The sequence below is a fragment of the Sarcophilus harrisii genome, chromosome 2, assembly GCF_902635505.1.
Source record: "Sarcophilus harrisii chromosome 2, mSarHar1.11, whole genome shotgun sequence".
NCBI classification, from domain to species: Eukaryota; Metazoa; Chordata; class Mammalia; order Dasyuromorphia; family Dasyuridae; genus Sarcophilus; species Sarcophilus harrisii.
Genome location: NC_045427.1, coordinates 432931442 through 432947579, shown reverse-complemented (window position 1 = coordinate 432947579; position 16138 = coordinate 432931442). Strand labels below are relative to the sequence as shown.

The 16138-nt window shown below is 32.7% G+C and overlaps 2 protein-coding genes across 4 annotated transcripts in view; both read left to right on the top strand.

Moving 5' to 3' along the window:
• The window catches only part of MAPRE1 (microtubule associated protein RP/EB family member 1), a 31808-nt gene extending 24863 nt beyond the window's left edge, over positions 1 to 6945 (top strand). For all 3 annotated transcript variants that reach the window (XM_031954093.1, XM_031954094.1, XM_031954092.1), the window contains exons 6-7: positions 3870 to 4022; positions 5134 to 6945. In XM_031954093.1, the coding sequence (XP_031809953.1) occupies positions 3870 to 4022; positions 5134 to 5190 (210 nt within the window). In that variant the 3' untranslated portion in view covers positions 5191 to 6945. The remainder of the gene's footprint in view (positions 1 to 3869; positions 4023 to 5133) is intronic.
• Positions 6946 to 7445: 500 nt separating this feature from the next.
• EFCAB8 (EF-hand calcium binding domain 8) overlaps positions 7446 to 16138 on the top strand; it is a 143586-nt gene continuing 134893 nt past the window's right edge. Inside the window, exon 1 of the mRNA XM_031954095.1 lies at positions 7446 to 15443. Coding sequence (XP_031809955.1) covers positions 15386 to 15443 — 58 coding nt within the window. The 5' untranslated portion in view covers positions 7446 to 15385. The remainder of the gene's footprint in view (positions 15444 to 16138) is intronic.

Below are 16138 nucleotides of genomic sequence, written 5' to 3'. Positions count from 1 at the left end.
TCTGTTGTGTATATTTATCATAATTTTCATTTTCATGAAGAATGATTCTTAGAACTTCTAAGGATTTGCAAAAGGAACTTTAAGAAAGCTATACGGAAGTACAGTAGTTTTTGCTTTTTGGTTCTTGGTATCATTTAAGGTACAAATGTATAACTACACTGGAGATTGTGCCATGGACCCCTTGGCAGTCTGGTGAAGCCTGTGCAGCCCTTTTCAGAATGTCTTTAAATAACTGAAGGGAAAATTAAATTAGAGGTTCATGAAAATAAAAGATGTAATTTCTTTTCTGTCCAAAAGTTTATTTGTGAACCACTGGACTGTTCATGGACTCCAGGTTAAGAACTCTTGTACTTATAAAGTAGAAGGGAACAGAAATAATGTTTTCATAAACTGAAAATAGGAAAAATGATCTATTTAATTCTACCAGAATGAAAAAACAAAACAAAACAATTTATGGCATTGGTTCATAGAACACTAGCAAGTGTTCATGTAACTTTAGGTATCTACAAAACAATGCTTGTTTCATTATTTTTAAAAAAACTTGTAATACCAGGTCCCAAAACAAAAGTTTTTAAAAATTATGAAACAAGCATTGTTTTGTAGATACCAGTTGACTGACACCTACTTTGCCAGGGAAGTGAGAAGATCAATTGAGATAATATATCTTAAGTACTTTATAAACCTTAAAAGTGCTACAGATATATTAGCTGTTATTAATAGCAAGTAAAGCATAACACAAATATGTGTAGATGTGTACTTTTCAAAGGTGTTTGTCACTTCCATGAAAAATATTCATTTAAGACTCCAAACGGAAGAGGAATTCTCTTTAAGATAGTATTTTGCAGGTGTTCCTGTTTGTCAGTCACCTGACTGACTTTGTTTTGATTTCATCAAACTCTGAAGCATTGTAGAATTGCCCTAGTGAGATATGGGATAATTTGGCCTAACTATCCAACAGATATTTCAACAGACATTTATTGTTTCTGCTATATACAAGGAAATTTTGAGAAATGAGTTGTGTAGGAAATTGAGGGTTAATCTTGATGTCAGGATGAGCTTGTTTTAAGCTTCTAATAAACATTTAACTCAAGTGACCCGCTCATCATCAGTATTATAAGCTGCAGAGAAATTTCCCAAGAACCTTTAGTAGAAAGCATATACTTTCTTGGAAATAATTTTGGACCCAGAAAAGAATTGAAGTTTCTGGGTTACAAAAATAAAACTGAAGAGTTCCTGCCCTCATGGAGCTTATATTTTATTAGTTGGATAGTTGGAAAGACAATCCATAGATTAGTCTATCAGTACATAAGTCTTAGTCAGAGAGAGATAATAAATAAATAGGACCTAGAATTAAACAGAAATGATTGCACTCAGTTGTATAGGAATTAATAAAATACTTTGATTCTTTGAAACTTAAATATCTCCTTCATTAAAATGTGAATTAAGACTGTCTTTTCTATTTGTATCTTCATAGCATAGTGTTTTTCACATGGTAAGCACTTAATACTATTTATTTTCATTCATTCATTCATTCCATTGACACATGACTTTTTTGGGAAAAGCAAACATAAAGCTTTTCCTCCTCCCATCCCTCCAAAATAAAACTTGACATATGCAGTGAGAAAGGTTGAGTGGTGACTGTTTCTGTTACTGAAATCACTGCACAGGACAGCCAGAGGAGTGGGATGGAAATAGAAGGAAAGTTTGAAGGGAGGGAATAATTGGCAGCAGAGGAATTAAGTATCAAAAGTGAAAGATGTTGAAAATTTGATGACTAGTTTCAGGGTTTTTTTAAATTTTTATTTAATGGAAAACAAAATGATTTGTTGTGGTGATGACTGGGTTTTCATTACTTTGAAAATTTCTACAAACAACACTTTCAATTTATTAATTAAAAACAATTTTTTTTTTCTAAAATGGATTGATATCATCTTTACTAGTACATGAAGATTGGGGGGAGACAAGGACAAGACAGAGCATTGTTGGTCACTATTTGATTGGAGCAGAGAGTTTGCCAGATTGTTGAGAACCTTATATTATAAAATGAAGGATTTATATTTCATGGGTTATAAGGAATATAGTGATATGGTTAGACCTGTGCATTTGGGAGACTATTTTGGCAGTGAAAGTTAGATTGGAGAAAGGAGAAATTGGAGGCAGGAAGAGCATAAATGATAAGGGTTCTACTAGGATGGCAGTGCAACGGGGAGTTTCTGAATTGTTCAAACTCAAGAGTACTGGTTGAATTTGGGGGGTGAGTTAAAAGAAAGAATCCAGAAGGAACAGAAAGTCTTTAAAACTGGTTGATTTTAGGGATAATGATAAATAATATCAACATAATTATGAAGGTTGAGAGGAATAGGATAATAGGGGGTAAGGAGGGAAAGGCATGTTAAGTTTTTGACATGCTGTAATTCTTGGAGGATTCAGGAATGCAAATAAGAGAGGGAATAGACAGGTGAATTTGCTGTTATGTTTTTATATTCTACTGAATTATATTTATTGTATACTTAGTAATTACAGCATGCTTTAAAAATGTTTGTTATTGTTGGGTTTTTTTTTTTTTTTTTGCATACTACCATTTCACAGTTTCATTGCCCTAATTAGACTCTTAGAACAAAGAAGTATAGTTAAGCAAAACAAATCAATTTATTGATCTTGCCTGACAGCATATGCTTTTATTTTTTCACCCATAAGGTATCACTTCTTTGCTCAGAGAACGGAGATGTCTCATCATTAAACTTTTAGAGTTAAGATTGATCATTGTATTAGAACAGTTTTTACATTTCTTTGTGTTTAATCAGCAGTGGTGGCACTTTACATTGTAATTATTAAGTATTTGTGTATGTAAATGCTGTCTTGTTAGTTGCATTAGGATAGGAACTTTGCTCTAATTATCTTTGCAAAATGTTTTATACATTGTTGGCATTGGATAAATAATTGTTTCTTGAATGAATGTTTCTCTTTTTCTACCTTCTACATTAATTTTGTTACTGAAGATCACTAACCTAGTTAAGCAGGGAGACTATTTTCTAAAGTAGAGACTTATCATTGTAATGTTAGAGAGAATGTTTAAGCCATGTGTTTTTACATACTTGTAGGGGGCTAGTTCAAATTTAGGAAAATGTACTATATGGAAGTGGAATTATCTGTTAAATTTATGTAAATGATAATATTTTAATTAAATTCAACAAACATTACTAAATATCTTCCATGTGCAAAAGTGCATTGAGAATACAAGTATAAAAACAATCATCCCTTCCCTCAAGCTTACATTATAAAGGGAAGAAGTAACATACAAATAGATAAATACTGGATCAGTATAAGGTCCTTTAATTTCATTGGTGTGGAAATTCTTCAGTAGCATAAATCACAGCTTATTCATAACTTAGCTTATAATAGGGGAACAATTTACAACAACCATATTTTAAAAAAAACAGTTTGAAGGACTTAAAAACTGATCAACAAAATGATCAGTATTAATTGATTCTAGAAGAATCATGATGAAACATGCTAATCACCTGCTGATAGAGTAGTGATGGACCTAGTAGAGTGAGGCATATTTTTTTTGAACATGACCATTGAGGAAATCTGTTTTGATTGATGATACCCAATTTTATTAAAAAGGACTTAGTTTTTTTTTTTTCCCCCTTCAGTGAGGAGTAGAAACAAGAAAATATAGATTTTTGTTTTGTTTTGTTTTTGTTAATTAAAAATAATAAATTCCTCGTCTTCTTGACTCCAGGTCTATTTCTCTATCCAATAACACAAGAATAGGAGGGAACGGTAATATATAAGAGGCATTTTAGGATTTTTAACTAGATATGAGACTGTCAGGTGTAATGACATTTATTTTATCTTTCATACAGATCAATGTATTGAAGCTTACTGTTGAAGACTTGGAGAAAGAGAGAGACTTCTACTTTGGAAAGCTAAGGAATATTGAATTGATCTGTCAAGAAAATGAAGGGGAAAGTGATCCAGTGTTGCAGAGGATTGTGGAGATTCTCTATGCCACAGATGTGAGTGTCTTTAATGAGTGCTAAATGAAGGAGAATTTAATTATCTCAGTTCTTTTCTAGACATTGGTTGTCTTTGGTTTTTCTTTTTCTTTCCTTTTTTTTCTAGTTTAGAAGGGGAAGACATGCTGAGTACATATAGTATATAGTTCTACATTGAAACTTGTTATTTGTTATGTATATTTCAGAAAACTGAATTCTAATAGTTGACAGACTTGACACTTAAAAACATGTAGTATTAAAATTTTCCTTTCACAGAAATGTAAGGAAAATTGGACGGTGGTACCTACAAGTCTTGTTTTCTCTTCTTCCCAGAGATTCATTCCTTTTAAAAAAGAACAAAACTTAAAACCGTTCAGCAAAAGTAACTAATGTACCAAAAAAATCTGGCATTTTATGCTTCTTTATCCTTTAATTTCTATAGACAGTTGTTAACTAAACTATAAATTGTGTAGTCAGGGATTATGTTCTTTTTTAAATATTTTTCTCCAATCCTCCTTTTCTCTTCTCCCCTTTCTCCTAACAAGCTCCTGTTATTGAAATCAAAGAATGCTTTAATGGAAGTCATTGTGCTAAAGGTGGAGCCAGGACTCGGTCAGGAAGACTTGAGTCAAATCTTGTTTCTGACACTTAATAGCTTGGGACTCTGAGTGCATTACTGGGCCATTTTACTGTGTAAAATGGAAATAATAGCATCTACTTCATAGGATTATTGTGAGGCTCGTGAGGTGATTGATATAAAGCATTTTCCAAGTTCTTTCTCGTTGTAGATATATTAATATGTTGTTCAGTTACTGTTGATAGCCAGTAAATTGTTAGCATGGTGCAGTTTTCAAATGTTAGTGCACAATATTTTGAACTTAGATTTAGATCAATCAAGTTCAAAGGTCTGACTCTAGCATATCTCACTGTTTTATCATTTTTTAGTAAATTGCATTGCATCTCTCTGACTTCTTTTTCCTTATCTTTAAAATGTGTATAATGATAATTTTTTTGCAATATTTATTATACAGAGTTGTGTGGGAAAATAACTTTATAAACTGTGAAGCCGTATGTAAATGTAAATGATTATATACCATTCTGAATAAAACCATTTTTTCCTTTCCTCTTTTAGGAAGGCTTTGTGATACCTGATGAAGGGGGTCCACAAGAGGAGCAAGAAGAGTATTAATAACTCAAGTACTGTACCAGTAGAGCAGCAACATCTGAATTCTTCACCCCAAATCATGTGCTTAACTGTAAAATACTCCCTTTTATTATTTTTTAGAGGACTCACTGGTTTCTTTTCATAAGCAAAAAGTACCTCTTCTTAAAGTGCACTTTGCAGAAGTTTCACTCCTTTTCCAATGGGTTTTGAGTTTTAGGAGCTTTTATCTTGTGGCAGAGCAGTATTAACATCTAGCTGGTTCACTTAGGGAACAAAGAGGCAGACTATTTGGTTGTTGGTAAATATATTGATAACTGAAAAAGTTGTTTTTATGTAACAAACTGAAAAATGGAAACTCAAAATAGAAAAATGTTAGGAAAACTCACAGAATGGATTAGCTAATGTGAAATCTCAGCATAGAACTAAATAAATGCCTTAAGAGTATTTAAAAATGTTTCCATATGTCAAATTATAAAATGTAATGTGACAGGAGATTCTGTGTGCTTCAAATTATAGTTAGAAAGAACCTAACCTTTCTTATATATGACTGTCTGAAACATTGTGGTACTCTTCATAGTATTTACAGGCATAAAAATTGATCAAAATGCAAAATAAAGAAATTTATTCTAGCGCTTTTTGGTATGTCTCAGTGGTTAAACCCCCATGAAAGAATAGGCTAGATTTTTGCTGAACAATCAGAGAGAGTCTTTTGACTCTGAGATGTATGATTGAGTTGAAGAGCTCAAATTTATTTTTTTGTTGAGCATTTCTGTAGTAGTTTTTTTGATGTCACTCCAAACTTTCTGTGCATTGTAATTTCTGGAAAGCAAGATGTGTCCAGTTTTATTACCTAAAAATTGCTTTTGGAGAGCAAAATTGCTTCCCTGGAAATGAATTTTACTTGGGAGCAAATTACCTTGACTTCCATTCTATCTTTTCATTTCCTTTTTTATTCTTCCTTTTCCTTTATATTTCCCTTTTGGGGTCTCTTCTTTCTGCCCCTTAAAGCATGCTGCTGAGAACAGACAAACCGTGGGCAGGTGATCATGCTCCATGATCTTTCTGGACCTCTGGTAGAGGGGGAGTGATCTGTGAAGGCTGAGATTACCTTGTGATCTGTAGGCCTGGGTTTTATTTTTTATTTTTTGTTTGTTTTTTATTTGGTACCTGCTGTCCACAGCCTTCACTGTATCTGAATAGTAGTTGCCAGTGCACTAATCTCCTTGGAGATAAAATTCATTAGAGTGTGTTACTAAATGTTAATTTTTTTTTTTTTTTTGCAGAAAATACAGTACCATGTCTAATTTAAATATTAATATTTAAAATATTTCATTCCTAAACACTCCCATCTTTTTTGTTTTGCACCTCAGCCTGTTTCATCACTTTTGTTTGGTAGGAACCTGCCAGATTTCTCAGTTACCTACTACTGGGATTGATCAGTTCTGATGTTCTTGTATCAATTTGTTTCTGGTGGTAGATTCTGGTGTCCTAAAATGTGTGTAGAAGGCGAGCATTTATGATAAAAATTGTTGTGTAGTGCATGATCTGTGTGGAATTCTGAGGAAAACCCCAAATTAGTGAATATTAATAATAATGCCAAAAATGCAAGTAACTCGCCATTGTTAAACTACAGTGGTGCTATTTCTCTCTTGTGGCCTTTTAGACTTTTGTTGCCCTAAAAATTCCATTTAACTGGGAAACCATATTCCACCTGGTCTTTCTTGACAGGGTTTTTTTCTACTTTAAACAGTTTCTAAATAAAGTTCTGTATTTCAAGAGTGTCATGTCTTCTGAAGTTTGTCATGCCCTGGGTCTATTAGGTTCAAAATACAAGATGCTGATAGTCCATGACTCAGTTTACTTGATTAAATTGTGGATACTCTTTTTGTATCCTTTAACTTATTGAAGTTTCAAATTCTTTTGTTCTCTAGATAGTCTTTTTCATTTTAACCCTACACCAGTTATCCTTGAATCATTGTCAGGGTAGATACTCCTTATTCTCTTTATAAAGACATATAGGATTAGACCCCCCCTCACTGATGGTCAAGGAAGGATTTTTTTCTACTTCTTTTTTGGGTATCTTCAAAGTAGCAAACAAAACTTAATACAAAAAAAAAAAATTGGCTGTTTTCCTCATACTATGAATTTCTCAAGAGTAGCTTCAAAGAAACGTTTGTTACATTAATAAGCTTGGTGTAAACTTAAATAGAAAAAGGACAGCCTTTTGTAAAATCCATTTTAAATACTGAGCATAATTATTAATGGTATATAAAATACTGATTGTTGAAAATTGTGTCTGGACCTATGTAAACACGAAAACCCTTATATGAAGAAATATCTTTTTAAATATGTTACATTATTTGTAAAGGAATTAACATGGAACTAGACAAACAGTAATTTCACACAGAAACACATTGAATTCATTGGGGTGATGTCTGTAGAATCATGTTATCATCTAATCTAAATGGTTGCTTTGGTAAGGTGCAAAACCACTAATTTAGGACTTTGAAGTGTGTTGATCAAATTGAATTTTTGTGGTTGATACTTATACAATCTCATTAAAGTAATTTGTATTTAGGTCATTTATGCAGTAAACTTTAATCAGCAGTTTGTGTTCTTTTGACATATTGTATGCTGCCTAAGGGGTGCTTAGGAAACTTCTCTGTTGTGACTGAATTTCAGACCAATACTCACCCTTTGACCTTACCATATTAGTGAAGATATGATTTTGACTCATCATGGTTGCTTCAAATTCAATCTACTGAATTCTATTTAGTGAATAGGAATCTTCTAAATCAGTTTTTCAAACTGCCCCACAATAAACTGCTATGTTTTCATGGTTTGTTTTTTGAGAAAAGTTTTGGTTTCATTATGCTTAGCTCAGTTACTGACTTTTTTCACGTTTTAATTTAGATACTTCTATTTCTGAATTTACTTTTTTCTTTACTGTTTAGGTGATTTGGATTAGTTAACTTCTGAGGTCCTTCCAATCTGAAAGCCTGTTTTTACTCAGTCATTGTGTATTTGTTTCTAGTTATAGTCAAGTACAGTTAGAAAATAAACATTACAATTCTATTGTTTGATCAAAATTCTTAGGTGGATAGCTAGTTATTTTACTTTTAATCCAACAAAGAATACTTTATATCAACTAAGATGAGTAAGTCTGCAAAAACTTTTTTAAAAAAAATGGAATCAATTTTTGACATAGCAACTTAATACATGTAGTTTATTCTATGCATCCCAAGTCAATTCATCCTAAATAAATCCTGAATTGCCATTGTGATGGTAATTGGGTGATTTGTTATTCTATGTTGCGTAATGATTTCTGTAGCTTATTCCCAGGAAGTAATTGCCATCAAACTGAAGAACCTGAACCTTACATAATAATGTGATGAGTCATTTTGTTGGTTTAGTACTTGTTTTCTTATTTTCTGTACTCTCATCTGTTGGGATGAAGATCCTTAATGAGCAAAATAAAATTTTCCTCATGTTTCAATGTATCAGATTTTTGGAAAAAAACTCTGCTTTTCAGTCTCTAGTTTTAACACTATTTTTTCTTATAACTTTTATCATTGATTCTATCTGAGAAATCACACATATTTAAAACCTTCATATAAAGGCCCAAAATAAATTTCCCTCCCTTTGTTTACTCCTTAATTTTTGACCCTTTGTAGAACTGTTTAATTTTCATGTTGGTGAATACATAAAATTTGAGAGGAAGTTCTTGACCTCATTTTTGTAATGTTGTCTTATTCTCCTGACCATGGTACTACTGGTGTTCATTTAGTAAGTTAAAGTGTAACCAGGATTGGTTGTTTTAATATAAAGTAAGGGGATTTGAATTAAATAATCTTTAAGGTTTCTTCCAAGTCTAAATCTGTGATCCTATAGTTAGTCCATATTCTTAGAGCTTGAACTCTGATATGCTAATTTGATTATGACAATGAGGAATCAAGAAATTAGGACAATTTCAAAAGTCTCTTGGTCAGAGTATTATGAATATGCAAAGTAAAGATCAAACAGACGGGTGCCTGATGATAATGTTCGAGAATATACTGTATGATTAGTTGTAAAGAGATACAGTCTTTGACCCCAAACTATCATTTGAAGACCTGAGCTACAGTTCCCCTCCCCCCTTTTTTTAAATTAATAAATCAAGTTATGAGACCATCCTAAGATATCGTAACTAGAGAGGACTTGGAAATTTTCTGATCCAACTCCCTTTATACATTAATAAGCAGGTACGTAGTGGAAAATTGACTTATCCATCCATCCATGACCCATGATGAAAAACTGATCGGAAGCTGAAAAACCAGGGTTTCTCATCCCCAGATCAGTGCTTATTATCATGTCATATATTTTCTTTCCTGAATTAGCAGAAGTGATACCCTAAAATACTAGGTTTTAGGGTATCTGTTTTATTCTTTTTCTTTTATTATAAAAGGAAAATGAAATAGAAATGAAAAAAAAATACTTAAGCACTGATTATCAGCTTTAGCAAATAAAATTTCACTTCAGTGTAATGAAGATGACTTCTTCCATTAAAAAGTTTGCTTTTTTTTGTTTTATGAAGTTACCTGTCTCAATGAGCTATTTTAGGCTGCTGAGGGAGTCATAGAAATGGAAACAGATGGGAAATAGTTAGAAATGACAACTCTAGGACTTTATTTTGTGGTTAATTAAGCGTAATGATGTCCATGGAGAGGACAAAGACAAATTTAATCTGTTGAATGCCTTCTGGCATTAACTCTTGAATTTCAGGTATGGAACAAAGTTTTCAGAAAGTTTCTGATACATGGAAATCATTGGAGGTAGTATACATTTTGTGTCAGTTTTGATTGGAATGGTAATGTTCTTATTATTAACAATTTGAAATGGACACAAGTAAAACTTGACATCCAAATCTTAAGTATAGGAAAACGATTATTAAAATAGGGAATCTTAAGAACAAGCCTTTAGTAAGAATATTATTATTATTATTATTATTATTTTTGGCTGAGGCAATTGGGGTTAAGTGACTTGCCCAAGGACACACAGCTAGGAAGTGTTAGGTGTCTGAGATCAAATTTGAACTCGGGTCCTCCAGACTTCAGGGCTGGTGCTCTTATCCATTGTGCCATCAGCTGCTCCAAGAATATTAAAAGTCAGGAGTAAGAGTATAAGACAACACGTTCAGAGATCATAATAATATTCTTACTAAAGCTAGTCTAAATTCAAGCTTTCAGAGTAGAAACAGATAAAGAATACAGATGATTAGATTCCAGCCCAAGTCTTTATTGAATTAAAAGCAATTGAGTTAATTATGTACAAGGGACATTAAAGTGAGAGAAGGGCTGAAATCTAGTTAGTCATGTTATTGTGTCACTTTGTGCAAGTCATGTTCCCAAGCTGAGCCTCAGTTTCTCCTATTTGTAAAACGAAAGGGTGGGATTAGGTAGTCCCCTGTCTCCTTATCAGTTCTAGTATTTTTAAAAGTTCTAAAAAAAAAAAAAAATTAAAAAAAAGTTCTAAGATCCCTTCCATAATAGCCAATGAAACTGTTCACTATAGAAACTTGAACTAAAGTCTTGTTTTTAACCTCCCTCCCTTTTTGTAAAGTGATTGAAAGAACATATTTATCATTCACATTCATATTTATATTTTAACATATAAAATTTAGTCATTTAAACGTCAGTGTATTGCCTTGTTACATTCACTTTTTAACAATTAGTTTGCAGATCAAAGTTCTGACTATCCTTTGATTTTTTTACCCCACAGGAAACTAGTGAATTTATTTTCCTGGCTCTTCAGATGTGCTTGACTAACTCAAACTTCTGACTTCTATGCCTATTCCCTGCTGCAGATATTTTTAAAGATCAAAATGGATTGAGGAATTATATTGAATTAAATGCTATTTTTCCTTAGCGGGGGAAGAATGGGGAACGATAATGGGGAATGTGAATGAAACCATACTATAGTTTAACTCTTTCCTTGTACATATTTTGAATTCTTTGCATTTGAGTTAGGTCCTTTATGTAGGTGGAGGAGAGAAGGATGCATTTGATATGAGTGAGGAGATTTGGACTTGAGTATGGACTTGATTAAGTTCCCTTTCTTGTGTGACCTTGGCAAAATAATATTCTATCATTGGACCTCAATTTTTGTAAAATGGACTAAATTCCTTAGGATTCCTTTTCAGTCCTAGTATATTGTAGGAGAATGAATTCAAACTACCTTGTTTGAAAGGAAAAAGGATAATTTCTTTGCTACTAATTTGCCTTTTTAGCAGTTTGACATTATGTAGAACTGGTCTAAAGACTTTAATGAATAAATCTTAAAATGCACAAGTTTAAACTTGAAGAGTTGTTATTGATACTGATGCTAACACTTGTTGCCATCCTTGATTAACAGTATTTTGGATCTTCAAATTTTGTTGTATCCATGTCTTCTCTGAACATTGTACTAAGGGACAGAATGATGAACAGTTGAAGAACAAAAGATAGGGATTTTAGTTGAATAGAAGTTCAGATATTGCGCTCTTGGGCTCTAGAGTGAGGGAAATTCTAGTCCTTCCTCATTTTTTACTCTATTCACAAACTGCAGTGTTGCAATCAGTTCAAGGCTCCATATTTTTCTGTTACTGAAGGAACTAGAATTAAGTGGGGATAATAACCATAGTTAATATGCAGCTTTTCTGGTTTTGCAAAAGAATTTTACATTTTTCCTCTCATTTGCTCCTCAACAATCCTGTGTGAGTTAAGAAGCAGCCTGAGACAGGTTAAGTGTCAGACAGCTAGTAAATGCCTGAGAAGGGTATTCAAACTCGGGTCTTTTCGATTCTAAGTTCAATGCTGCCTGAGAAGGGTATTCAAACTTGGGTCTTTTCGATTCTAAGTTCAATGCTTAATTCAATATTCTACCTCTCTGCCTTGAAGGATGACCCAAGAACTGCCCTGCAATGTGTTAGGCATTGGGAATGTGGTGAATGAAAGGAACTTTAAGTTCTAGCACTCTTCTTATAGTGCTTGGTTTAGTTTATCACTGAGATTTTTTTTAAGAGTTGGAGAGGACTCGGGAGACATGATACTTTTATTTTCAAGTATCTGACAAGGAAAAAAGATTACATTTATTCTTGATCCCAGAAAATCAATCTGTTTGGCAAAAAAAAAAAAAGGGGAGGTTGCTTACAAGGACCAACATTGAAAAGTTTCAGGTTGAAAATGTAAGCATTATTACACATCTGTATTTTTCTACTTTTGAAAAAGGTTGGGGAGATGCCTTTTCATATCTTTTTTTTTTTTGAGTCTAAGTTTGCTCATCACAATTTTGAAACAAGTTTTAGTTATTTTGTTCTTGTCCCATTTACATTGTGTCATTGTTTTCCTTGTTTTGCGTCAATTATTTGTCTTTCCATTTTTTCTAAATTCATATTTATGTGCTATAACTTGTTTAGGTGTTTCCTAATTGGTAGATATTTATCTTGTTTCAGTTCTTTGATACTGTAAAAAGTGCTGTTATAACTATTCTGTTCTCCCTCTCTCCATCTCCATCTCTTTATTCTCTCTCTCTCACACACATACACACGCACACACACACACACACACACACACACACACACGGGAATAGTTGATCAGTAGTGAAGCAAAAAACTTTATTCAGAAATTAGTAAATTCTGTTACTAGGAGGAATTGGAGTCTTAATTTTAGGCTGGATGATCACTTGGGAAGGATGTTTATTGTTTAGATGATTCATTTAAGCATTTATTAAGGCCTCTTATGCTTTTTTTTTTTGCATTTTATCAGTCAGTTGAGATACAGTGAACAAAATAAACTTTAAAGGATCTTATATTTTAATATGCTTGATTTTTGAGGTATGAATTGAACTAGTAGTTCATCACCAGCTCCTTTTTAAGATTTTGTGATTTTTTTTCAGTGACTTTTGCATAATTTTCATTCTCCTAAGTTTATCAAAAACACTAGGCTTGCTTTCAGGCATTTATTTGCTTTGAGCAATTGATGAATACTTATTTCTTTCATTTTCTTTTTCTGTCTCTGGCTCCTCATCTTGTGTGTATGTGTGTGTGTGTGTGTGTGGTATGTGTAGTTAGGAGTAGCAGCAAGGAATTGGGAAGGAGAGAATAGACTGATTATGGGAAATTGAAAAATTAAACATTGATGGGATATGGAAGGTTATGAAAATTCATAAGAAATCTGAGTAGAAATAACCTTTTTTTTAATTGAAGTGATGGTAAAATTGCATTACACAAAGGTGATTTTAGAAATTGTTACTTTTTTTTTTGTACATAAATTTTCCATATCAATCTCTCTTCCCCCCTTTGCCTGACCAGAATGCTGTCATAAACAGAGAAAGAACTTCAGCATAATGAGCCAAGTCACCAACTGAATTGGATAGCATTTGCAATTTAGTAAGATCTATAGTTCCTCATATCTAGATAGAAATAAGGAAAGTATATTTTCTCAATTCTCCAGGACCAAGAAAATTGTTATTTATTTATTTTTTTTTAATTTCCATCTTTTTATTGCTATAGTCATTGTTTTCCTGGCTTGGTTCATATAAGTCTTTTCATGCTTCTCTGAATTCTTCATATTTAGCCTTTTTTAAAGTGCAGTGATATTGCATTACATTCATATTTACCAGTTTGTTTAGCCATTCCTTAGTTCATGGAACTTCTTTTTGTTTCCAATTTTTGCTATAACAAACAGGGCTTCTATGAATATTTTGGTGTATAGGGAGCTTTTTGTTTTTGACCTCCTTGAGTCTGTGTCTAGTAGCACACTGCGTTAATGGGTATAGACATTTTGGTCATTTTTTAACATGATTCTAAATTCCTTTCTAGAACAGTTGGACCAATCCCAGCTCTACCAAGTGTATTAATGTGTCTGTCTTGTAGCTCTTGAAAATGAAATCAGTCAGCCTTTTTGTCATTTTTGCTAATTTGCTCTTTGTGAAGTTGAAGCATATATGATTTTTTTCCCATAAGAGTTGTTACTGGTTTTCAGTTCTTCATTTGAACTATTCATACCTTTTGGGAAAAAGTAAATATTTGTGTTAATTCTTTTCAGGGATATTTAATGTGATATTTTTTTCCTAATTAACAGTTTAAGGACTTTGATAATTAAAATTCTAGTGTAAGTATCCAGTTTAATAATTATTCTTTTGGGAACTTGCAATTTAGAAGCCTCTTATTTTTCTAGGATACAGCAAAATTTTGTATATTAATTTGACATGGAAAGATATTATGGGGTAGATTGACCTTTGAATTAGCAATATTTGGGTTCATGTATTACCTCTACTACCTACTAGCCATTTGACTATAGACAAACCAAGGAACATTCTCTTGTTGCAGGCAGCTCTCCCACATTAAGTTACATAGCAGTAATCCATACTGGAGTTAGGACTTAAAATGGGAGTTCCCAACTACCTAGAACTTACTTCTATATCTTTGTTTTTTTTTAAACTTGACAGATGGATATAGATATTCTCTGTTGGGTTTTGAATATTTTGGATGAAATAAAGTTTTGCTAAATTATTCATCAATAATTTAATTTAGTTTGGCATTGCTTTATTTATTTAGTTCTTAGGCATTTGTCCTTAAGATGATATGGAGTACCATGAATTAGAATGAGTAATTACACTACTTTGGGTTGCCAGGGACTAAATGGTACTAAGGCATAAATTTCTAAAATTGTTATTACTTCTACTTTGCTTCCTCTTACTAAGTACTGCTAGCTTCCCAGTTCCAAGACTGTTTTGGGACATATACAAAAAGGAGTAGAATTATCTTAACTTTTGACTGTTGGTTTGGGTAACCTCTACATATTTGGACCCTTTGTTGGTTTCCATTTGTTGCATGAGTGTGTTGTTTGTACACATACCATCCTATAGGATTATTTGTATTCATTTCTCCTTGAGATAATGTCCTATAATTTTGGTCGTTAAACTTTATTTGTAAGCTCACACTTATCATATCGTCAATAAAAGACAAATCGTTAAAATGTAATGAAAAAGTTGCTTTGAGTGTACTTTGTAGCATTTTCTTCCAGTTTTGGGCTGTGGAATCCTTTTCATATTTGTCCTGATGTTCCTCCAAATGTAACCAATCTGTTACAGTCAAGTGATAGCTAACAGAGTTCCATGGTGACCTCATAAAAGGACTGCTTGGGATTAAAAGAGAGGATTGCTGTGAGGCCTTTTGTTTAAAAAGGCACGTGACACTCAAATGAATAAGCCTTTGCAAAGTCCAGCAGAAGTAGCTGGTGAGAATCACTTAACACATGGTGAGTAGAGAAATTGGGAACATTCAAAGTGGAAGGAATATGACAAAACTAAATACTTTTGCTTGTCCATGATAAGGGATCAAAGGTTGAACAGGAGGTAAATAAAACTCTGAATCAACTTTGTCCTCCTATGTAGCCTGGGTTTATATCTCTCAGTTCTTCATTACAGATCTCCACCTTTTAATTTAAACTAAGCTTTTGTTGTTCGACAATTCTGTTTGTCTCTTAGCCTAAGCCCAGTCACCCTTTCAGACTTGTGCTCCTGTCGGAGGGCATAAGTCCTATTCCCTTATTCTCATTAATGAAAAAGTTGAGGCTTTTTTCATCTTCTTTTAAAAAAAAACTCTTATACCTATTTTTATTCTTTCTTCCTTTCCAGCAGTATTAGAATAAGTATTAGTCATATTTTTCATTTCTTTCCTTCCTTTTCATCCTACTGGCTTTTGTTTGATTCTACTTTTAGTTTTTATCAGATTCACTTATTTTTACTGTCAGATTTCTGGAATAAATCACCTACTAAGACTGCTTCTAGTTACACATTGCTTACTCTCTTTAGGCCCTTGTGGTCTGAGTCAACTCTTTTTTTTTTTTTTTTTTTTACTATTCTGAAATTATATTTATTAATAACTCCCAGTTATCAAATTCAGTAGCATTTTTAAAACTCTTTTACGTTTATGTAGTTTTTGACACTTAAT